Here is an 11,921-nt window from a genome sequence, read left to right as displayed (position 1 = left end):
ATAAATACGAAAATTTATATGAGATAATCTTATGAATAAATTTTGTAAAACATATATCTAATATGATCAAACTCATTAAAAAGAATTTTTTACTATAAATATAGATAAAATCATATCGTCTAACCGGAGATACATGTAGTATTTTTACAAATCTAATGTCAGGATTGCAAATTCAAGAGAATTTGAATCAATAAACATGTGGGTAAGTAATCACTAATCATCAATGGTTTTTTTTTTGTTTACAAGGCAAGAATTTCCATAAAATAAAACGCAGGATTCGAATAATTCTTGACCTTAATTAATTCTCTACACCTCGAATAAAAAGTAGAATACCATCTGCCTGCCTGAGAAAATATTATAATTTGTTTCCCAATTAAAGCCGATCGAATTTATCGTCCTACACTTTATTTATTTATTTATGTACAGTACGTAAATTGGTAAATTAATGAATCCTGTACACGTGCGTTAGAACTCCGTTAAGGAAACGTTACGTGGAGAGGACTCATCCCGTGACGGCGAAGGCGGAAGCTTGGATTTCTGGAAATATTCTCTGACGTCGATCCCACCGCCCGTCAACTCCGCGTCGTCATCGGATGAAGGGACAAACGGCGGCCGTAGCAGTTCCGTCAGCAAATCCCATCTCAATCCGTGAAAGAAGTGGTGTTCCTTGATCTCGCAGGCGCCCCGCCGGTAACCCAGTCGGCGTGTGGGATCCTTTTCCAGCAGCTTTCCAATCAGGTCCGTCACGGCACTGGGTTTCCCCATGTACTCCGGCTCAGCTAACATTATTTTGCCGAATGTCTCCTTACGATTCCTCCCCTTGAACGGGGTCTTCCCGTACAGCATTTCGTAGCAAAGAACGCCAAGAGCCCACCAATCTACGGAGAACTCATGCCCGTCACCTCGTATAACCTCCGGCGAAACGTATTCCTCGGTGCCCACGAAGGAATTCGAACGCTCATTGGTCGGAAAATCACTGGGATTCCTCCTGCTCACGGGGGAAACGCGAGCACTCTTTGCTAATTTCTTCTTGTGAAGCACGAAGCCGCGGGGGAACTTTCTGTTCTTCGTCGGCACCGGATTAACTTTTTCCTCTTGATCGGAGCAGAAGCATCGATTCCCGGGCTTTCTGGGCATGAAGTCGCGCGACAGGTCGAAGTCGGTGAGCGTCACGTGGCCCGACTGCTGTACGAGGATGTTTTCCGGTTTGAGGTCCCTGTACACAATGCCTCGCTCGTGAAGGTGCTCGAGAGCGCATACGATTTCAGCCAGGTAGAAGCGGATGACGGCGGGGGAGAAAACGTGGTCGTTTTGGCGATATCGGAGAACATTGAGGTCACCTCCGGGGCAGTAAGGGATGGCCCAGCTAATGAATTCTTGATTTTCGAAGGAGGCGATGAGGTACGGGAGGAATGGGTGAGGAATAGTGGCGGAGAGTCGGCGGAGAACCGATATTTCGTGGAGTGCACGGCGGTGGGCAGAGGATTTCTCCACTACCTTGAGGGCGAAAGGGAGGTGGGAAGAATTGTGGTGGATGAGGAAAACTGTGCCAGTGGCACCTTTGCCTAGTACTTTGATGGCTCGTAGGTTGTCCAGTTGGAGCTCCGGCGGCGCAGTGGTACTGATCTCTTCCATCTGCGTACGGTTAGATTAATTAGATTCCGGAGAGAATGAGAATTTTGAGGAAAGTATTGGGATTTGGAGTACTGACAGACAGAATATATATATATATTCAGAGAGAGAGAGACGCAGGTTAGTTAGAGATCAGAGGAGGGAGGTGTGCTGTTGTGAAGATGGAGAGGAGACACCATTTTGCTGTTTTGTTTTGTCTATAGTATACCCTCAGATCAGAATAAATATAGTGACAGTACACTTCTTCATTTCCAACATATAAATAATAATAATAATAATAATAATAATAATAATAATAATAATAATAATAAATGAAGTAAATATTACAAATATATGAAAGTTTTATATTTAGAAAATATATAATAATTTCAGGTTATGAGTTGTTCTTATAATAGGTGGAGTGCTTCTTTTTCTTTTGATTTTTTTTTCCAGGAAAAAAAGGAAAAGAATTCGAAAAGCGAAGGTGCACACGTGTTAGATGTTTCATAAAACTTTAGTACGTGACAAATTTAAACAAGGGTATGTATATATATATATATGTCTGTTCCAGGGTTGTTAATTAGGAAATTAGTAACATGTGGGGTTGGGTTGCACCAACTAATAAAAATAAAACAAAATTTGTTATAATATGGTTTCAATTTTAAAATATCAATTTTAAATTTGACTTAATTAATGAAAAAATATTATTTTTTATTTTATAAATATTGATTTTCATCGTAGATCGATTATATTCAACTCACAAACATGGATCCATGAAAATGTTTCACAAGATATCTACTCTTAAAATAAATATTAACATTGTTATTTGATTTACGACATTTATAAGTGGGATGCACGAGGCCCTAATTATTTCACATTTTATTATCATATAGCAATGTAATTTATATGTGGAAAGTATAAATATGATTGGATTTTAAAAATATATCTTTGGGAGGGCTGGCACATTCCATATAATCGTATCAAAGATTATATATGGCAGGCAATAATCATTTCAAAAGCTATTATTAATCTAGTGGCCACACGATTACACTAATCATAATCTATATCTATATTATATTATAATAAATTTTTTTGACCAACTATTATATTATAATAAATAAAACACCATTAAAGTGATTAAATATTTCATAATATTTTTTATAAGAAAAATAAAAACTAAATCTATGTGAAAATTTAATCGAACATATATCTAAATTAAGTACTGAACTCTTGTGTAATATATATCGATGGAAATGTTTTTGTCAGAGTACGTAGTAAATATTTTAATCTGCAATTATTTCTATCTTTGAGAAGCAATTAAGAGAAAGATTCTATTTAGCATTTAATTATGCTAGCTGATTGAGTTAGGTGATTTGTAATCATATTAGGTAGATCAAACGGCTAATAATTTTACCTGCTATATATACCAGAATTAATAATAATATAATAAAAGGATATATAATGAATATATATTTATATGCAATTAAGGGGTTGAAAATGCAATTTTATGAGGACATTTTGATTCCCTTATTGGCTACTCAAATTCATAGGTTGCTTCAAAAATGGTAGAGTAAAATTTATACTCATAATAATTATGATACCTTCTTATCCTATGATTCATTGAAACAAAATGATTTTAGTTCATCTTTCCACTCCTAAATTTTAGGTTTCGAGTTTATTTTTCTTAGTTTATTTTTCTTTCGGATTAAGGATTGAAAATTAATGGTCCGAATAGAGCTAGTCGATTCATCGATCTTGTTAGTGCCTTTTGGCAATTCTCATTTATGTATACGTTGAAACTTTTTGTATTAGGTACGTAATTTTTCCATAAAAGTATTATAAAAGGTAAATAAATTAACGGTGCTCAAATAATAGCTAAGAATTTGATTTCAAGTTTTTCCATCTAAATACACCCGATAGTACTGCATGCAATTTTTTCAGGGTGGTTGTGTTTTTGGCATGAGATACGTGTAATATAAAAAAATATATATTTATGTACGGTAATATAAAATATATTATTGTCCTATGCTTCCAAAACCGTAGACCGTATAGGTTTTGACTGTAATTACAATTTCTTTTTATTTAATTTGTCACCTTCCTCAAAGATTATTAATCAATTAATATTATTATTAAAATAAGGAAAATGTGCTCACTTTTCTCTAATGCGAATCCGCGGACAAATTTTTAATTGATTTTTTTTATTAAAAAAAAAAAAGCAAGCACAAATTTCTTCTTCTTGCATTTTTACTCTACTATTTGACATTTGTAATAGATAAATTACCAAGATATAAGATCCTGAATAAAAATAAGAAAATGAAGTGCTAAATATTTCTCTAACATAGATATAATATTTTTGAGATTTAAAACTCAGAAAAAAAAACATAATAATACAAATAATTCTTATGAAATTCAGTAATATATTAGCATCAGTAGTGCTAGAATTAAATATTACTTGCGCTTTTGAGACCTTCATAACTTTCACCCTTTAATGTTAATGAAAAGCCACAGTGAGTACCAATTTATTTTTTAAATTTTATGAAAGTTATAATAACATGTTATCAGTGAAAGTTTGGTAACCAAAACATGATAAAGTTTTAACGTAAATTTATTATTAACTTGTCTAACACCTATAAAAGTGCGTGTAAAATTAATCCAACGTACCCTGTGTGTTAATTTTCTACTTCAAGTAGTCTAAACTAACATTATAATTTGGACATATTAATGAACATGATTAGCCCCACTCTAGTTTATTAACCCTAAAATTAACTTTTCAGGGCTTCAAAAATGTCTTGTTGTCTGCCATTATTGAGCAGGAAAATATAAAAACATCTTCCACCTAACTTAGCTAGAAAAGCAAGAAACCATAGCTAGCTAATTGGTTTTAATACATGCAATTACGCCATATATAGTTTTGTTATTTATCATTATTCTCAGTTGTAATTTAAATTGTGCTAAAAAAATCTAATGGATTGAAAAATGATTAAAACTATTTTGTTTTTAGAAAAAAATCAATGAGGAACGATATATTCTTATATATTATACATAAATAATTGTTCCACTTTTGTGAAAGTTGGGAAAACTAAGGTAGTGTTTGGAAGAAATTTTTAGAAGCACTTCTCAGCTTTTCGCTAACAAAAATTTGAAATTTTATGAAATTTTGTTAACGAAAAGCTATGAAGTGCTTCCTAGAAGCTCTCCCAAACACTATCTAAGAACTTTTGGAGGAAAAAAGTTTCGTATACTTTGATGATGTCTGGTCGGCCATGAATATGATCGTACCTTTGAAAAGCAGTTTATTAGCTTAATCTATTTTGAGAACAAAGGAAGGTGGATTGGTTGAATTTTGGCAAAGTTAAGCGTCTACCTCCATTTTTGCTGATTTAACTGTCATTTATGAAAATTATACATTTTTTTGGGAAGATTTTCTATCGAAATCCATTGAAATATACCAACATATGTTACTGATTTAGCATTTTTCTTCATAATATTAATTAATCTCGGTACCTAAAAAAAACACAATTTTTTTGTTATAATTATGATCGAGAATGATTTCTCTATGCAGCCATGATATATGTTTTTGTTCGTTTGTTTGTTTTTGTGTGTACATATATTGGGGTTTAGTACTTGCCGCTCACAGGACACTACCCTGCCGGTGATGTGTAACCCCATGATTGGGCAAAATTAGTGGGTGCCACTGATTTTAACCAATTATGAGCCGCCACGTCACCCGCAGGACACTATCCTGTGGGTACTAGCATCTACTCAACCATATATATTGGGGTCTTGTTCGATTTTTATGGTCTTGAAATACATGGAATTGGCGTAATGAACAGTTAAATATTAACGTGTCTTAAGAGAATGCACATTGCAATTAGTCAAAGCATATATATCGGAAAGGCATATTATTGCGTACCTTTGTGATGAGCATTTGAACAGATTCAAGGAATCAACGTAACAATAATGGAGATCTAATGGAAACTAGAATTAAATAAAATACAAGTCTTTTTGGCTTTACTTGAAAGAACCAGGCCAATACCCTTTTTAGGGATAATCATTTATAAATATATTTCTCGAATCTCTCCTTTAAACATCAGCTTTTGTTTTGTCAAAATTGTTTTTATGTGATATAGATATTATACTTTTGTTTGTTTTTTTTTAATTTCAATATTTCAAATTACAGATTAGTCCCTAAATACTTTTTACAACTATTATATTTTTTTTATTTGAATATAAATCAAATTATTTACAAAGATATTATAGAAACACGCAACGCGTCACCAATACACTAGTATATATAAATATTTTTACATTTTTAATTTAAATAATATATTTAATTTTAAATATAAATATATCCTAATGGATCTCAGAAGATTAATAAATATATATATTCAATAATGAAATGATGATGGATGAATTCTTGGCCCCTGCGCTCGTGCATACTTGTATGGAAAGCGGATACTTTCTGTCACCCATTGCGAACAAACATGTAATTCAACTTTTGAAATTAATTCAACAATTCCCACTCAATGCACAATCTCTGCGACCTTCTCTAAAAAAAAAAAAAAAAAAAAAAAAAGGAGAAAAAGGAAAGTTCCATTTCCACTAATTGCACAACAGAGTAACAAGAAAATAAAAAAATTAAAACGAAATTTAGGTCGATAAAAGGAGTAAATATATGTATGTATGTGATACCCCGTGAAATTATTTTAACCCGAATCCGTTCGTTATGGGTTTATGAGGGTTGGCCCAATTATTGAGTTATAATCATTAGGTAAGGTCCAGCTCAGTTTTACACCTGTTAGGGCTTTGCTTAAACTGGGCTGTTATTTATGGGCCGACCAAAGCTGGCCCCTAATGGGCTGGATGGACTTCTCTTACATGCATTGTGGATAAGTTTGACCATCTCGAGATATTTATGAGATGGGGATAAACTTGAAGGCGGTCCAATGGATGAAGAGTTCCAGTACAGGACATGTTATAATTCGACTAGGTAACTTACTCTATTTTTCCTATAAATACAGGTATTGTTATGGTTGTATTATTCATTATTCATTATTCATTATTCATTACTCACTTCTACATTCACGCACTCATATCTCTCAGTTTTCGCATTAATCATACCCTCTGCCTTCAAGACACTGACTTAGGCATCGGAGGGGTCACGCCGAAAACACTTTTGGCGTCCCTTTGACCTAGCTGTTGCTTGTGCAGTTCCGCCATACCCGACCCGACCTACTTTCTAAAGGATTTGGAGGATCCATTCTACCAGACCGAACCCGAGGTAAAATTCCGATATCATCAATTGGCGCCGTCTGTGGGAATTTGAAGGAAAAGAGTTTCGATGGCTAATCAGAATGGAGATCACCCAAATTTAGAGGAATTAATAGCTCAGGCTGTTCAGAGGGCTTTGGCAGAAAGAGGAGAGGCCAATCCTCTGCACCTTGAGCACAACGCCCACCTCGATGATATCAAAAAGTTGAAAGAGGAGATGGAGCAGCTAAGGAAAAAACAGGCCGGGTACCTAGCTACTACAACAAGAAACATTCCTTTTACTCAGGCGATATTGGACGCCGACCTCCCCAAGCAGTTCAAATTGCCTCATGTTGGAGAATATGATGGCAAGGGAGATCCTGAAGACCATTTAGCGCGCTTCGAGAATGCAGCTCTGTTGCATAAATATTCTGATCAGATTAAGTGTCGGGCTTTTCTTACTACTCTCATAGGACCAGCCCAGCAATGGTTCAATATGTTACGCCCCGGAGAGATCAAGGAATTCAAGGATTTTAGCAAATCCTTCGTGCACCACTTCGCCAGTAGCAAAAAGCATCCTACCACTACTTTCAGTCTCTTCGCAATCAAGCAAAGGGAGCATGAAAATTTGAGAGCATATATCCGCAGGTTTAGTGCCTTGGCTCTTGAGGTACCCACTGCGACACCAGATCTGCTTATCAGTGCTTTCATGCAAGGGCTGGATACAAAAGATTTTCTCAAATCCCTAATATAAAGACCAGCGGAAACATACGAGGAACTACTCGCCCGAGCGGAGAAATATGTCAACATGGAAGAAATACAGGTTTCTAGAGCTGCTATGAAGAGGGAACGACCAAAAAGTCCAAAGGGCAATAGGGTTCCTAACAATAATACGGGAATGGGACAGCCATTTCGGCCCGTTTTGTTGGGAGAGTTCACTTCTCTCACCCCTTTACGCATGAACAAAGTACGAGCTTTACAAATTTGTGACGATCGTAAACTCACGCAGAGGCCTCCCTGGGCTGAGAAGGGACCTCGTAACAGGGAATCAGATAAATATTGTCACTTTCACAATGAGTATGGGTATACGACGGAGGACTGTCGTCAATTAGATCAAGAAATTGAAAGAATAATACAGCAACACTCTGAAATAAAAAATATATTGACCCGTCAGGAAAGGTATCGCCCGAACAGGGGACAGGGAGGAAGGTCAAGACAAAGAGCCAGGACTGCTCCTCCCCATGAAGATTTCAACCAACCCAATCAAGAACAGCTCAGAGATGACCGAGCTCATCAGAGACCAGCCCCGCCCGCTCGAGGAATTATCAACATGATTTCTGGAGGTCCTACTGATGGTGATTCCAACCGAGCTAGGAAGACTAGTAGCAGAAAGTTAATGAATATGGAGATTGACAATCAGATTGTCCATACTGGCCCGACCCTCTCTTTTGGACCGGAAGATATGAAAGGGGTGGCTAGCAATCATAATGACGCACTAGTAATAAGAGCTATGATCGCAAATTATGATGTAGCCCGGATATTTGTGGATTCAGGCAGCTCTGTCAACGTTCTATTTCAGGAAGCAATAAGTCAAATGGATTTGGGGCAGTACAAGATAGAACCAGACGTAACATCACTCTTTGGTTTCACAGGTCATGCCATTCGACCTGTGGGGTTAGTGCATTTACCCTTAACTCTGGGTAAAAGCAGTATCCGCAAAACCAGGATTGTGAGTTTCATTATTGTTGACGCTCCGTCTGCCTACAATGCCATACTAGGCAGACCTGCCATGACCACTTTCATGGCCGTGGCATCAGCCCTGCATCAGAAAATAAAATTCCCGGTGGGAAATGAGGTTGGTGAGGTAGAAGGGGACCAAATCATAGCTCGCAAATGTTATGTAGAGGAGGTCAGAATAGAGCAAAAGGTTGTCAGGACTGATAATGTTGGCAGACCTGGACTTTCTATGATGGAGAAAGTCAACTTGATAGAGGACACATCTGTCACCACTGAAGAAGAAATTGAGGAAATCATGATATCACCTCCATCTGGGGTGGTGAAAATTGCTCACACCCTGGAAACACGGTTGAAGCAACCGCTACTGGAATGCTTGGAAAAAAATAAGGATGTTTTTGCATGGTTGGTTTCCGACCTGACAGGGGTACATCGGGAAGTGGCAGAGCACAAACTCAATATAATAAAGAGTTATCGCCCTATTATCCAAAAGAAACGGCACTTCGGTCCCGAAAAGGATGCGGTTATAAAGGAACAAGTGGACGAATTACTCAGAGCGGGACACATCGAGGAAATCTACTTCCCGACCTGGCTGTCCAATATAGTGCTGGTGCCAAAGTCCTCAGGAAAATGGCGCATGTGCGTGGATTTTCGGGATTTAAACAAGGCTTGTCCAAAGGACTGTTATCCGTTACCCAAAATTGATCAACTTGTCGATTCGACAGCAGGACACGAGCTGCTCTGCTTCTTGGACGCCTATCAAGGATATCATCAAATCCCATTAGCCAGAGAGGACAAGGATAAAGTAAGTTTTGTGACGTCAACAGGAACATATTGTTACGTAGTTATGCCATTTGGGCTCAAAAATGCTGGGGCTACATATCAAAGGCTGATGGATAAAGTATTCGAGCAACAAATTGGGAAGAATATCGAAGTCTATGTATATGATATTCTGGTCAAGACCCGAACTACGGACCAGTTTATTACCGACTTAACTCAAACCTTTCAGACCCTGAAGCGCTACAAGCTTAAGCTAAACCCTAACAAGTGTACTTTCGGAGTCCGAGCTGGAAAGTTTTTGGGTTATATGGTCACGCAAAGGGGAATAAAAACTAATCCTGAAAAAGTTCAAGCTATCATTTCTATGAGCTCCCCTAAGAATATACAGGAAGTACAGAGATTAACAGGAAGAATTACAGCACTGGCCCGGTTTATAAGCAGATCTGCAGATAAAAGCCTCCCTTTCTTTAAAGCATTAAGGAAAACGAAGAATTTTGAATGGAATGAAGAAAGTGAGAAAGCATTCCAAGACTTGAAGGCTTACTTAAAACAATTACCCGTATTGAATAAACCTACCCAAGGGGAAGAATTGTTCTTATATTTGGCAGTTACACCCCGAGCAGTCAGTTCGGTCCTTGTCAAAAAGGACGGAATGAATCATCAGCCCGTATATTTCGTCAGTCATGCCCTGAGGGGACCCGAGCTCAATTACCTGACTCAGGAAAAGCTTGCTCTAGCTTTGATCATCACAGCAAGAAAATTAAGGCCTTATTTTCTCTCACATCCTATCACTGTACTCACCAATAGTGCTTTGGGAAAGATCGCAGCTAACCCGGATGTATCGGGTAGACTGGTCAGATGGATCACAGAATTGAGTGAGTACGATATCAAATATGAAGCTCGAACAGCTATAAAAGCCCAAGCCCTAGCTGATTTCTTGGCAGAGACAATTCAGCTAGAACAAGAAGAACTATGGAAGATCTTTGTAGATGGGTCATCATGCAAGTCCGGGAGCGGAGCAGGAATTGTAATAATCTCACCTTGGGGTGAAGAGACTAAAATTTCAATCAGACTAGACTTCAGAGCCTCCAATAATGAAGCAGAATACGAGGCCTTGTTACTCGGACTAAAGGCAGCGCGGAATTTGGGGGTTTCCCGAGCTATCCTATATTTCGACTCCCAATTAGCTATTCAACAGAGCAATGGAAAGTTTGAAGTCAAGGACGATAAAATGAGGAAATATGCCAATGCATTGGACAAGGCCAAAGAAGGATTCACAGATCTGAAATTAGAGTTAATTCCCCGAACAGAGAACATCAAGGCCGACCACTTGGCCCGTTTAGCCAGCGTTTTGAGCGATCGACCGGATCCCATTGTCACGGGTCGGGAGCTCGTGTCCCAGCTGGAAACTTTGGATGACATGCTAGCCCAAGTACCAGAAGGGGATTGGAGGTATGATATACACAAATATCTAACTACAAAAGAACTGCCAAGTGATAATAAAAAAGCAAGGGAAGTAAAAAGAAGGGCCCTCCGCTTTGTCATGATCAATCAAATTCTGTTCAAACGATCCTTCTCTCAGCCTTTGTTAAAATGCTTGGGCCCGGATGAGGCCAATTATGTGTTGCGAGAAATTCATGAGGGATCTTGTGGCAGTCACCTGGGCAGTCTTGCCCTAGCTCGAAAAGCACTTCTGGCAGGATTCTTCTGGCCTACCATGCGAAAAGACTCATCAGCTCTGGTTAATTCATGTTATAATTGTCAGAGACATGCTAACTTACAGTGGAGACCTGCAGAATACATGAAGGCAGTAGTAGCTGCTTGTCCTTTTGATCAGTGGAAAATGGATATTGTAGGACCATTCCCTATTAGCACGGGGCAACGAAAGTTTTTATTGGTCGCGGTTGACTATTTCTCTAAATGGGTGGAGGCCGAGCCCCTAGCTAAAATTACAGAAAATGAAGTGCTCAATTTTCTGTAGAAAAATATAGTATGCCGTTTCGGAATCCCTCGCAGGTTGGCCTCGGACAATGGGAGGCAGTTATGTGGTTCTAAAGTTCGAGCATGGTGTCAAGAGATGAAGATTGAACAAGTTTTCACCTCTGTTGCATACCCTCAAGGGAATGGACAGGTTGAGGTTACTAACAGGACGATTGTCCAAGCTCTCAAAACACGGCTAGATGCAGCTAAGGGTAAATGGGCAGACGAACTCCCTTCTGTATTATGGTCCTATCGAACTACAACTCGATCTGGTACAGGTGAAACTCCTTTCAGTATGGTGTATGGGACGGAAGCAGTTCTCCCGGCAGAAATTGGACAAGAGAGTGCGAGGATAATGGCGTATGGAGCAAACAATCAAGCACTACGAGCAATGGATTTGGACTTACTCGAAGAACACAGGTCCCGCGCAGCACTTAGGCTCGCAGTCTATCGTAAACGAATGACCCATGCTTACAACAAAAGAGTATATCCTAAAGTTTTTCAGGAGGGAGATCTGGTTATGCGCAAGATACAACATCCAGGGGAAAGAGGAAAGCTGGAGGCCA

At 38.3% G+C, this 11,921-nt stretch overlaps 3 protein-coding genes across 3 annotated transcripts; 2 read left to right on the top strand and 1 right to left on the bottom strand.

The window, feature by feature from the left end:
* Window positions 1-276: 276 nt before the first annotated feature.
* On the bottom strand, window positions 277-1,820 carry LOC140892433 (serine/threonine-protein kinase UCN-like). The gene has a single exon (XM_073301308.1). It carries the CDS (start codon window positions 1,633-1,635, stop codon window positions 466-468), a length of 1,170 nt encoding a protein of 389 aa, XP_073157409.1. The 5' UTR covers window positions 1,636-1,820; the 3' UTR covers window positions 277-465.
* Window positions 1,821-6,952: 5,132 nt separating this feature from the next.
* Window positions 6,953-7,615, top strand: LOC140888758 (uncharacterized). Its single transcript, XM_073296457.1, has one exon. The coding sequence runs from the start codon at window positions 6,953-6,955 to the stop codon at window positions 7,613-7,615; it is 663 nt and encodes a 220-aa protein (XP_073152558.1).
* A 54-nt stretch (window positions 7,616-7,669) lies between these two features.
* LOC140888757 (uncharacterized) lies at window positions 7,670-11,356 on the top strand. Its single transcript, XM_073296456.1, has one exon. It carries the CDS (start codon window positions 7,670-7,672, stop codon window positions 11,354-11,356), a length of 3,687 nt encoding a protein of 1,228 aa, XP_073152557.1.
* Window positions 11,357-11,921: the final 565 nt, after the last annotated feature.

The sequence above is a fragment of the Henckelia pumila genome, chromosome 3 (assembly GCF_033568475.1).
Source record: "Henckelia pumila isolate YLH828 chromosome 3, ASM3356847v2, whole genome shotgun sequence".
Lineage (NCBI taxonomy): Eukaryota > Viridiplantae > Streptophyta > Magnoliopsida > Lamiales > Gesneriaceae > Henckelia > Henckelia pumila.
The sequence above is the reverse complement of the archived record's forward strand: the minus strand, read 5'-3'. Positions and strand labels throughout refer to the sequence as shown.